Source organism: Cinclus cinclus, chromosome 4 (assembly GCF_963662255.1).
Source record: "Cinclus cinclus chromosome 4, bCinCin1.1, whole genome shotgun sequence".
Lineage (NCBI taxonomy): Eukaryota > Metazoa > Chordata > Aves > Passeriformes > Cinclidae > Cinclus > Cinclus cinclus.
The window spans coordinates 44,185,742-44,197,579 of record NC_085049.1 but is presented as its reverse complement, the minus strand read 5'-3'; the positions used below and the strand labels follow the sequence as shown (position 1 = coordinate 44,197,579).

General features: G+C 40.2%; 2 protein-coding genes across 3 annotated transcripts; both read left to right on the top strand.

The window, feature by feature from the left end:
- The first annotated feature begins 343 nt into the window (after positions 1-343).
- On the top strand, positions 344-7,601 carry TMBIM4 (transmembrane BAX inhibitor motif containing 4). 2 transcript variants are annotated; one of them, XM_062491995.1, is made up of 8 exons: positions 424-443; positions 1,587-1,673; positions 2,221-2,329; positions 3,581-3,686; positions 4,779-4,812; positions 5,479-5,596; positions 6,067-6,112; positions 6,760-7,601. In XM_062491995.1, exons 2-8 carry the CDS (start codon positions 1,649-1,651, stop codon positions 6,964-6,966), a joined length of 645 nt encoding a protein of 214 aa, XP_062347979.1. In that variant the 5' UTR covers positions 424-443; positions 1,587-1,648; the 3' UTR covers positions 6,967-7,601. The 2 variants fall into 2 exon arrangements, with proteins under 2 accessions (XP_062347978.1, XP_062347979.1); XM_062491994.1 differs by lacking the exon at positions 1,587-1,673 and having other exon boundaries at positions 344-443.
- Positions 7,602-8,126: 525 nt separating this feature from the next.
- Positions 8,127-10,989, top strand: LLPH (LLP homolog, long-term synaptic facilitation factor). The gene is made up of 2 exons (XM_062491996.1): positions 8,127-8,429; positions 10,765-10,989. Exons 1-2 carry the CDS (start codon positions 8,249-8,251, stop codon positions 10,926-10,928), a joined length of 345 nt encoding a protein of 114 aa, XP_062347980.1. The 5' UTR covers positions 8,127-8,248; the 3' UTR covers positions 10,929-10,989.
- Positions 10,990-11,838: the final 849 nt, after the last annotated feature.

The window sequence follows — 11,838 nt, the reverse complement described above, 5'->3', positions numbered from 1 at the left end:
TGAAGCTCATCCCTGCGGGATACACGCTGGGAGCACCGGCACCGGCACCGACGCCGCTTCCATCAGGCAGGGCTGAGCGCCGGTCCGTGTCTGCAGCTGTGCACAGCCGCTGCCTGCCGCAGCGCACTCCGCAGAGCCTCAAAGGTGAAACCAGCCAAAGGGACGAGTTTTTCCCGTCACTGGAACTTCCTCTCCAGGCCCTTCAGACCTGAATTAGACACGGGCAGGACGCAGCTCCCGGGATTCAGGCGGCCCCCGCGATCGACGCGCTCGGCCGCTCGGCGGAGCGCCCTGCCCGGCTCTGCCCGGAAGCGGCCGCGCCCCCCGGAAGCGGCGACGGGCGGCGACCATGGCGGCCGAGCAGCCGTACCCGCGGAGCTCCATCGAGGATGACTTCAACTATGGCAGCAACGTGGCCTCGGCCAGCGTCCACATCCGCATGGGTAAGGACTGCGGAGGAGTGGCGGAGCCCCAAGGTCCCCGTTGCCCCCCGCTGTTGGGGCGGTCAGGGCAGGCCGCGCCCTGCGCTCCCGACAGATGCCTCTGATACCTCGGCCACCTCCGGCCTTGAGCTGCTCTCGGGTTCCGCGCAGTGTTTTAACCTGGCTGAAGGTTGTGAGTGCTGAGCCAGGGCGCTATTTACTCCAGGTTAGGCATCAAAAATGAGGGACCGCGGCCGGCGAAAAACTTTGTCGTCTAACCGTGAAAGGTGTTCTCCTGAGAGGGGTTGTCCTGTGTGGATCCACACTCGGTTTTGTCCAGGGTGGTGGGTTCTGAAGTCCAGACACGATGCATGAGACGCGCAGTCCCTGCGGGGACGCGGCTCCCCGGGGGTGTTTAAGGAAAGCCTGGACGTGGCACTTGTGCCGTGGTCTGCCTGACGCTGCCGTGTTCGGTCACAGGTTGGACTCGGTGATCCCAGAGGTCTTTTCCAACCGTATTCATTCTGTGATTCATAAATACTAGGATTAGAGACTGTAGTTAGAGCAGTTTAACCGTGAGACTGAAGGATATGAATTTCTTCTGAGAGGTGTTAAAACTTTTGTCTCTTCCACCAAAGCATTCGGCGTGCTGAGAGGTCGTACTAATGCCCGTGAAATCCTGCTTTGCTGTTCACGTGCAGGTCTCAAACGTGAACTTCTACTCTCATAGAATGTGTCTAAAAAGTAATCCTTGCTAAAATAGTGTTACTGGACACATTTTGGAATAAAAATGCTACGTGGTGTGAAATCTTTTATTATTTGTTCCTGATAATCAGGAGACCACCTTGTATTAAAGTACAGTTTTATCTTGTTTGAAAATTAACATGTGTGCAATAGGAGGTATGAAACAGATAATGCCACTAGCAAAATTGCTGATGCATTTAGTCATGTGTTGGAAAGACTTTGCAAGCTGGGAGGCTGCTTCTAGGTTTGCTTGTTATGACAAAGTAGGACCCAGTCCCTCATGGCTTACAAGTGTATTTCACTTTACCTGCTGCAAGCAGGTAATTCAGTTTCTCATAGTATGTGCTCTTAAACTTGTTAAGACTGTACTAGTAATGACTGATTTTTTTTTTCCTTATAACCTTATTCTTCCTTCTACAGCTTTTTGCCTAATGGACTTGGTCTCCTATCCAGAACAGGGAATATTTGTATGATATATCTGTATGTCCTCACTACGCTTTTCTTTCGGTAATTCTAGAATTAAGAAGCCTGTTAATTCTAGGATTTTTTTTTCCCAGCCTGTGCTTGTGCATAACCATTCAGTACAATGCAAGTTGCAAATGATGATAAATGGTATTTAATATGATGGAAGGGCAATAGACATTAATGTAAAAACTTTACCTTTTTTAACTTTTATGGCTGTTTCTGCCTTCCATGTTAATCCTGTAGTCAGGTCCATTAGGCAACATTAAATGGAGAAGGTCAGTTAGTTATACTGTTAGTATAGTGAGAATGGGTTTACATAAGTCTTAATTAAAAATAAATTCCTTGCAAATGTTTTTTGTATTTCTTTTGTCATCATTGTTAATGATTAAATAATGATGTCCAGGAATAAATGTAAATTTGCTGTAATACTGTATCAATTTTTTAAAGTTAAATGGCTTTTTACAGCTTTGTTCTGTGCTTTTTCACTATGACTTTATAATGGTTCCCTATGAAAATGAGAACTTGTATCAGGTTTACTGTTGAACTTTGTAAGACAAGAGTGGTTTCATTTTTATTTTCCTTATTGCAGCATTTCTACGAAAGGTCTATAGCATTCTTTCTGTGCAAGTTCTCTTGACCACAGTCACATCTGCACTTTTCCTATACTCCGCTGGAGTTCAAGCATTTGTTCATGAGAGGTAAATTCTAAGGTGAAATGCAGCTGTTTTAGCATGTGTTAGGTATAAATTATCTAACTTGTTGCTACATTTCAGTCTTCCTAATAATTTTTATAACCTGTATTTTGTTGCTATAATAGATCATTTAAACTTGATTAAGGAGTAACTTTTATTCTCTGGCGTTTTACTCACTGGTTTACTATGAAAACTAATTTTTTTATTGTGATGTTGTTTATTTTAATCCGTGCTTTGTTAATAGTGCTTATTTCAATATTTGTGCTATGCAAACTTTTACATGAGTTCAGAAAATCTCAGTTAGTGACATTTCTTGTTCTACAGTCTAAATACTTTTAGAATCTCTTTGGAATGCTGTTGTTTATAGGTGCCTGTTCCAAAAAGCAGAGTCATGTCTTGTTCCTCTTCTTCCCTCTCCCATCTTCTTTTTCCCCTTACCCCCTCCTCATTCCCCCAAAAGAATTGGTCTGCTTAAATTCCTGTGAGCGTGCTTTCTTTTCCCCTCTCAGATTTTCATGATAAAGTAAGTCTCAGAATGCAAATGTGATGAACAGGCCAGGGAAAAGAGCAGCTGAGAAAGGAGGAGAGCACTGAGTCTAGTTTGTTTTCCTCCAAGTGCACTTTTGGATTTTTACTTTCACTTTAAAGCCCAAATGAAAAAGGAGGATTAAACACTGCATGAAAGTTTCAGTTTCTTTCTAACCTATAGTGTATAAAACAGTGGTTGTAAAACTACCATTTTCTACTTAAATCTGATAATTTAAAATTGTCCTGCTCGCTTAGAACTATTCTGATTTTTGTGTTTGATGTTGGTCCTGTTTTTCCTTGGATGATTTAGCAATGCTTACTGGTCAATACTGATTTTCTTTGGTGTAGTTAGTACCCATGTTTGTTGCATTTGGGTGCTTATGAAAAATAGTTCTCTGAATATGGAGTCCAGAACAGGCAAAATAGTACATATACTTCAATACTCTTATGGATGGGTTTTTTTCTTTGTATGTGTTCATTTCCAGGTAATGAATTCCTCGGCAATCTTTAGTATCAATATGAAAAAGTTGCCTTCACTTGGGACTGTACTTTTTTTAACTGATTATCTGTAGTAGCATATTTTAGAACAGTTTTATTGTTGCCTTGCATTACATTTGTTTTGGATATATTTTCCTAGATGGTCACTTAAAATGTGGTTTTATATAAACTGTTTCATAGTCTCACAGATATTTAAACTTGATTACTTTTTTAATATATGGAATTTTACAGGCCCGCCTTGCTTTTGATATCTGGGTTTGGATCTCTGGGTGTAATCGTGGCACTGACTTTCTACAGACACCAGCACCCTGTTAATTTATACCTGCTGTTTGGATTTGTAAGTGTTAAATTAAATTAAATTATTAATTGCTTAATTAATTAAATCTAATATTCCCTAGAATATCTTGCATTGTAATTAATTCCTTGAAACTAGAGGTATGTCATTTGTTTTTCTTGTGTTCCTTGAAAGACATGCTATATAATTATGAAGGTCTAAGTTACTTTTTGGAGATGCTGTCCACAGGTTGTTCCTATATAGGAGGCACTTGTGTTTTCTTTCAGCATCTTTTTAGAAAGACTGTTAGAACTTGGAACCAGTTTGAGCAAGGGTTTTTGTGTGTGTGTGTGTGTGTGTGTGTGTAGAAATCTCTCTGCTTTCATTGTTCTGTTGATGTCAGAGATTTTTTCTGTGGAACTTCTCAGTAGGAAAGGAGAAAGCATTCCTGTTACCTAAATTGCTTAATGGACAGCCTCCAGCAGAGACCCAAACCAGCCATATTGTTTATTCCTCCAGTTGTTGTCTTTTTGATGCTAAATTCCAAGCACGTTTCCAGCACAGGCAGATCATTCAGAGCTGTCCTCAAATTTCAGTCTTCTGCCTGATGTTGTGAATATGTAGATCCAGGCTAACACTTGCTCTTGGATATTCTTGATTATGTAGCAAATCAGTTTTCTAAAAAATGGCAGATCAGTTAAAATTTGATGCCTTAAGAGTTGTCTGAATTGTATTTGTGATAAAACAGAAAGACGGCTTTGATGTGTAAGTAAACAGATTGTTTAAAGGATAAGTGTGGAAAGGAAACTGATGCAGACACTGTGTTAGCTGTCCAACAAGATATTAAAAATGCATTAATTTTATAGCCCCTTAAATAGTTTGTAAGAAGTGTCATATAAATACTCTGCAATTACAGTAGAAAATGTGATGTCTTTCTATAGGGACAGTCTCTCACTCATTTTCACTTTGTATTCATATCTGTATTATGCTTTTTATGTAACACAACTTCCAGCCCTGTAAGACAGTATGATTCCCATTTTCTTCTTGAAAATTAAGTTAGTATGTTTTCATACACAAAGATTTAACAGGAGACCTAATGTTTTATAGTTTGATTTTTTCTTATCCTTCTATTTTTTTTGGGTTTGCTTTTTGTAGACGCTACTGGAAGCACTGACAGTTGCCATTACAGGTAAATAGTAGCTGTCCTATTGTCTGATTCCATAAAGAATTTGGAAAAGGAATCCATTATGTTGTGGTAATTGCCATTAGGGTTTTCTAGATGTGACTAAAATTACAATGAATCCTGTTTTAAAATTTTGCCTCGTGTCATGGCATCACCTTGAACTATACCTTACAGCATAAGATGAAACCTGTTTATTGTGGCTTATGATCTCCTGATTTGGGGAAAGATTAAGGAAGAAGGAGGGAAGAAAAAGGTTGCACTTGTTTCTGCTATCTTTCCTCTCCTGTCCCCTAATCAAAACTTTGAGCCTTTATGAGGATTTTTTTTATTTTTCAGTTTTGTGAAAAAATCATATAGTTTTTTTTTCCTTAAGATATCTGTTACCTGTGGTTAAAATATTTTTGTTTTGTTTTGTTGGTGTTTTCATAATTCTGACATAAGATCTGTTATTTCCAATTAAGAAGCTACAGCTATAAAGTAACTGTCAAACTTAGCTAGTACAAGATCCCTGAGTCCTATGATCATGAATTTGAAATGCAAAGACAAGTTCAGGCATAATTTACTTAATTTTATTCACAGTTTAGTTTAAATTTCTGTTTCCTCAGAGGATAACTCAGCAAATACATAGTGTAGTGTTTTTTAATTGACAGATTACTTTTTTCCTGTTTATAGTGAGTTTCTATGATGTCTCCATCGTCTTGCAAGCCTTTATTCTTACTACTGCTGTATTTCTTGGATTGACCGCATATACCTTGCAGTCAAAGAGAGACTTCAGCAAATTTGGAGCAGGGTATGTTATCATATTAATGATTTTTAATTTTTTGTTGTTGTTAAGGGGGGGGGGGGGCATTTCTCTCTTTCTTAAATTAAGCTTTGGAGGTATAATAAGGAATACAGGTCAACAGAACCTGCTTCAAGGGAATGGCGAGGGTTATTTATTTTAAATTATTAATTTTACCCAGTTCTGATCCTTGGTAAATTCTTTTCAGTGATAAAGAATCTTAAAGCAGTTAGAAAACTAGTTTACCTGGATTTTTCACTGAGAGAGAAGGCAGATGTTTCAAATCTTTAAAAAAATTAGTTAGAGCATAACTTGTGACAGCTTTATAAAACTCTTACTGCTGACAACAGTTGGTATTGAAGAATTCCAGATATTTACTTGACAAAAATACTGTGAAGACGTTTTAGAAGAAAGGATATTTTAAGTTAAGTTTAAAAAAACATATATTGATGGTCACAGTGTAATTTATTTTCTTTCAGCCTCTTCGCTTGTTTGTGGATTTTAATCTTGTCAGGTTTCTTGAGGGTAAGATACTTCACATTCACAGTTAGAAGATATTCACAGAATCACAGAATGACGTGGGTTGGGAGGGACCTTAAAGATCATCTAGATTCCAACCCCCCTGCCGTGAGCAGTGACACCTTCCACTAGGATCAGGTCGCTCAGAGCCTGACCTTTTACTAAATTCTAGTGTAACTAAAATGTTTGGGTCAGCCCAATATTGTTTAATGAAAAAAAAATCCCTAACCAGATCCATTACTGTTCTGGATCGTGCTGGTGATCTTTTAACCACACATTTTTAATTTAGGTTTTTGTTGAGTGATGTTCTTGCCAACATAAGAGGGATATTTGGGTTGATTGACAAAATTTGTCAATTGAGATCCACTGCTTGATGAAGAGAAATGTGAAGGACATTTGAGATTTAATTGTACTTTGGTTTTCTAGTTGTTCTGCTGTTAATGTTCTGGAGACCAGGCACTTTTACTCAGAGGTTGTTTGACTGGAGAGTGTATGGAATAAGAGCATTGAAATATCACCATAATACCGTGGTTTTGTCTACATAACACTAGAAAGACTGTGTTTGAAATGTGGCATATCTTTATGCAGGGATTTTAGCATTATAAAAAAAAAAGTTCACAAGTATCGTTTTTTCATATTTCATCTGCCTCCAGCTGTTTTTCTATAGTGAGACAACAGAGTTGGTGTTTGCTGCTGCTGGAGCTCTTCTGTTCTGTGGATTTATTATTTATGACACTCATTTGCTGATGCATAAGTTGTCCCCTGAAGAGTACATAGTGGCTGCAATCAATCTCTATTTGGACATCATAAATCTATTCTTACACCTGCTGCGTTTCCTGGAGGCATTTAATAAAAAATAGCAAAGTGGTATGGTTTGACTACAGCACAAATAAAGTTAAGCATTTGGATGATCTGCAAACTCAGTAGTTCTGCCTTCTAAAGACTGAATCTTTATTATGTTTGCATTCCATGAATATTGATCCCTCCTTAGGGGGAAAAATGGCTTTTTGCATAGCTACAGTTCGTCTCCAGACCATGTATTTTATGTAGTTAACATGCTGTCATCACTACAGTCACTTTTTAAATCACTTAATTCGTGGTGTAATTAATGATTTACATTTTGACAGCTCCTGATTGCTCCAGAGTAAGCTTCCCTGCTGTTCTCTAGCTGCTGAAAATGTTTCCTTTGGGATTGATCTTTCCTTTATGTATCATGTAAGAGTAGCCTGAGTTTACCATCGTGTAATGTTTTACCAAGATAATTTTTTTTTTTTTTTTTTTTTTTGGTAAAATGAAATGCTGTCTCTGATAGAGGTACTCTGTCCTTGTTAAGGGCTGTTGCTATGGAAGCTGTGAGGGTGTTAAAACAAAGGGAATATTCTTGATTTTAGTGTTATTTATTGCCTATCTTCAGTGTTCTGAAAAATCATTTGGAGATTGATTATGGCATTTTATCAACTCATGTATAATAAAGCTCACTGTGTGTCAATAAAAATTGGAAAGCCTTTAGTCTGTTCTTGCAACCGAGACCTGAGGACTTGAGGATGCTGGGAATGAGCGCTGCAGGCGGGTCGGGAGGTGCTGTGACTATGGCTGCTTCCCACGCTGTGGAGATGCTGGAGGGGCAGAGAGCGTGAAAACGATTTTGAAACGCTTCCTTCCAATTCAGTGAGGGTTTGTTACTGCTCGCCCGTCCTGTCGGTGAGAGGTCAGCGACGAGGAATGCAGCACTTGGGCAAAGGAGCGCGCTCTGCCTGCCGCACGCTGGGACCGGGCGCGCTTTCCGGGAGGCTGTCCGTGTACGACTGCGAATGGGTTTGAGCGAGCGTGACAGTCTCTCCCTTGGCCTTAGGATCTCATTGGGAACAGCGCTAAGGCGGGAACTAAGAACAACATCTCGCGTTTTACGCGGTGACGGACCCCATGTTCGGAGATCTGTCCGGCCGCCATCCCGCCGGGGCGCGAAGCAGGAAGGCGGCTGCGCGCGCGCTCCGAGAGTTACGGTAAGGCCCATCGGCCCCCGCGGGAGGCCGGGCGCCTCCGCTTGCGCATGCGCGGGGGGCGGTGCGGCCCGGCGCGGGGTGCGCTGGGACTTCGCGCGCGGCCCTTCCTCAGCCTGTCCCGCTTCCTTCCCCGCTGGACATGGCCAAGAGCCTGAGGAGCAAATGGAGGAGGAAGATGCGGGCGGAGAAGAGGAAGAAGAACGCGCCCAAGGAGCTGGAGAGGCTGAAGAAGATCCTGGGAACCAAAGCGGATGTCATCATGGAGGAGGTCAAGGAGGTGGCGACCGTGCTGCCCCCTGAGAAAGTCCTGGAGCAGAGAGGTGAGTCGGGCTCTGGCTGCTTTTCCCCGCTGCAGTCGCCCGGGTGCGGTAGGTCCTGCAGTGTTATTGCTGATGTGTGACTTTCACCGCCGGGATCACGCGTGTGGTTGTTACAGGCTGAGAGCAGCCAGTCGGAAAGCTTGTCTTTTAAAGCTAAAAACAGAACGTGGGCATTTCGCCACACTGCCATCCGTATTGCATCCGGTCACTTGTGGAACAAAGTTATCAACACTTGGTTTAGTATGTAAAGTATGTAATGTGTCGTATGGAGAGACGTCTCGGATAGCATTAGGTGAATGCGGATTCACCACTGAGCAGGTGTTCCAATCATAACATATTTTCTGCCGACCTGTCCTGATTTGAGGAGGTTACTAAACATACTGAAGTTGGGGTAGGAGTAGTATGGGCCCAGTTTCTGAATACTAATTAGTGTTGCATTGCACGTGGTGCAGGAATGGATGGTATTGGGTGTCTACAAATAACGCCGTCTTCCTCCTTGTGTCCGGAATCGAATGTAAACTGAAGAGGAAGTAACCCAGGAAACAAAGGTTTTAAATAGCTGCATACTGGATAGGAGTCAGAAATCTGAAACTAATGTCCAAACTAAATCATAGTCTTATTTTGATTCTCCAATTTGTGCCACTTAAGATGTTCTGATACAGGAAATGGAAATAGAATGGTTTATAAAAATACTTGTCCAGTTAAGTGTAGCTTCAAGTACGATTTGTAATTTTATCCATGGTTCTGATTTGTCCCACAAACCGGGTGTAAATGTTATTCTTTAAGGGGTAGTTAGAATTGAATTTCCAAAATGTTTAGGAACACTGTCAGACTTACGATGCTGAAGCTGAAGGAGAAATAATTGCCTTAAACCTAGTTTCTGAAGTAAATGCAAGACTATCTGTTGTTTCTACACCTCTTCCCAACTCTGCTGGCAATTTCTCTAAAGGTGGCTGATTTCACTTGGCTTTTGCAGAGAGATAGCAGCCTCAGAAATACCTAAGAAAATACACATTTCACAAAACAGCTACAAATTTTGTGAAAATAATGATGTGTTCTTTGAAAGGGCTTTTCAGGGCTAACTGTGGACACAAAGGAGTCCACGTCACCAAGTGTTACAAGAACTGAAGTGGATAAAAACTTCACCCATAATATGTACTTCCTGAAGACAGATAAATAATTTTCTGGCCAAAGAAAGCGTATAGGTATATATTGCAGACATCTAATCTAACTGTTTTACTTTAGGGTATTGCTTACAGCACAGTATGAATTTTTTTTTTTTTTTTTTTTTTTTTTTTTTTTTTTTTTTTTTTCCAGTTTTTCCTCTTAAGAAAAAAATAGCATAAGGCATGCCATGCTGGATAGGGTTTTGGTTCTGCCACCAGGACCCTGTACTGATTCTCTGCTGATACAAGTGTTTGCCAGCCCTGCCCCCCTCCTCCCCCCAGTTTAGAGCTCTAGAAGCACATCTCTGGTGCAGATTCCTGTAGACTATCAGTTACAACTATTGCAGCAGCAGGCTGACATTTTCCTTGTGAGCTTTGGTCTCCCAACATCAGACAAGCACAACATAAGTCTTTTTTTTCCTCCCCATGAAACTTGTGGTAAAGGCTTGAGTTGCACACATATGGTTTGGGAGCAAGGTTGGGGTGAAATTGCAGAGCACATTTTCAGTCAGTACTTAGTAAGGTGTTCCTCTTGCACCTTGTTATCTCACCAAGATGTGACATTTGTGGGGTGTTAGCCAGCTGGGGACTCCACCTGGGAGTGACCATGTCATGGGCAGTCTTCCTCATCCTAGAGATTAATCCTCTCTTTCTGCCTGTAAATATGTTAGACCTGATGTCATGCTTGCTCCTTGAGGCAAGTGTGGCATCACTGGCTGATATTTCCTACTGTGTTTCACCTTTTCTCTTTACTATTCTTTTTAGTTGTCTTCATCTTCCACTCAGAAAAAAATTTTAGAGCAGATCTTAAACATCATAAAAAGTGTATGATTGCACGTATGTTTCAGCAAGCCTGTGTTTCAGCATGCATGTTTCCATGGTGGAATATACAGAGTTCTTAGACACAGGACTGGAACAGTTTGCAGGCTGAAGAAGGATGCTTTGCCTAGGCACAGCCTTTAGGAAAAAATATTGCACATTAGCTGTCAACTGTTGAAGTTCCAGGGTTGCAGTTGCATTGGTTTCAGTTTATAAACCTTTCAGTTTTCTATGTACAAATACTGTGGAGTCTAGGGATGTTTTTATCATTTGGGGGAATCTAGTAACAAAATAGGTTTTATGAAGCTGATTCAGGTATTTTACTCACTAAAAACACCTTTAATTTTCAGATGACTGCAAAATGGAGCTGGATAATAAACGAAACAAAAAAACTCTTCTAGACCAGCATGGACAGTACCCAATATGGATGAATTCCAGGCAAAGGAAGAAGCTTAAGGCTCAGCGCATTAAAGGGAAAAAAAAATCAAAATTGGCCAAAGGCCTCGTCTGGTAGAATCAGTTTTGTACCATCATGAATATTTTGTTCTACACAATAAATTTCTCACAGTAATTAATGAGGTTTTGTGCTTGGTCACTGAGAATAATCTGTTGGGGTGAATGATTTTTTGAAGAGACTGTTTGGGCAGTAGATGATGAAAGAAATAGCAGCTTGGTGTCTGCCAGATTAAAAAGCAAGCTTAGTGCCTTTGAACAGACTAATTGCCTGTGTTTATCTGTTTTCTTGGGTGTGAGGGTCTTCATCTTTTATACTGTGAACACTGAAAACAGTAAAGGAAATCCTAAAAGTAATTAAACCAAATGTTTTTGTACTGTGGTCTTTGTCAGTGTAACTCGTCTTTTAGTAAATATAACCAAAGGATTCTGTAAACATGCTATATCCTTTAAATCCTTCTGTAAATTTGTTTCACTGACGTGTGTTGCTTTTAACATCTGATAATTTACAAAAATATATTTTTATATGTAACTCCAAAATTCTTATGCTGAAACAACACCAGGGCCTCATGAAAATTCTGCAAGTAAAATGAGAAAGTGTCAGTCTGATAAAAGTTCACAAAGAGAACAACAAAATATTTCATTGCTGTCTGCAATAGAAATATTGTAGGAACTAAGTAAGTGAAAGTACAACTGATTCTTTTATTAAAATGAGAGAATGCAAATGCACAGAATAAAAATAAAATAGTTTTATTTAAGATATTTTCCAAGTTTTAGTAAAGTAAATGAGATTTTCCCATATGTATTTTCAGTAGCCTTTTATTCCTCTTAAAATGGTATTTACCTATCCTGCTTTATAATGTGTGCATAGGATAAAATACTGCATGATTGTGTAACAGATGCCATTTACGTGTTTAGCTACAGTTGGGTGCATATTATTTGGCAATAACATGTGATGACAGATGCAAAGG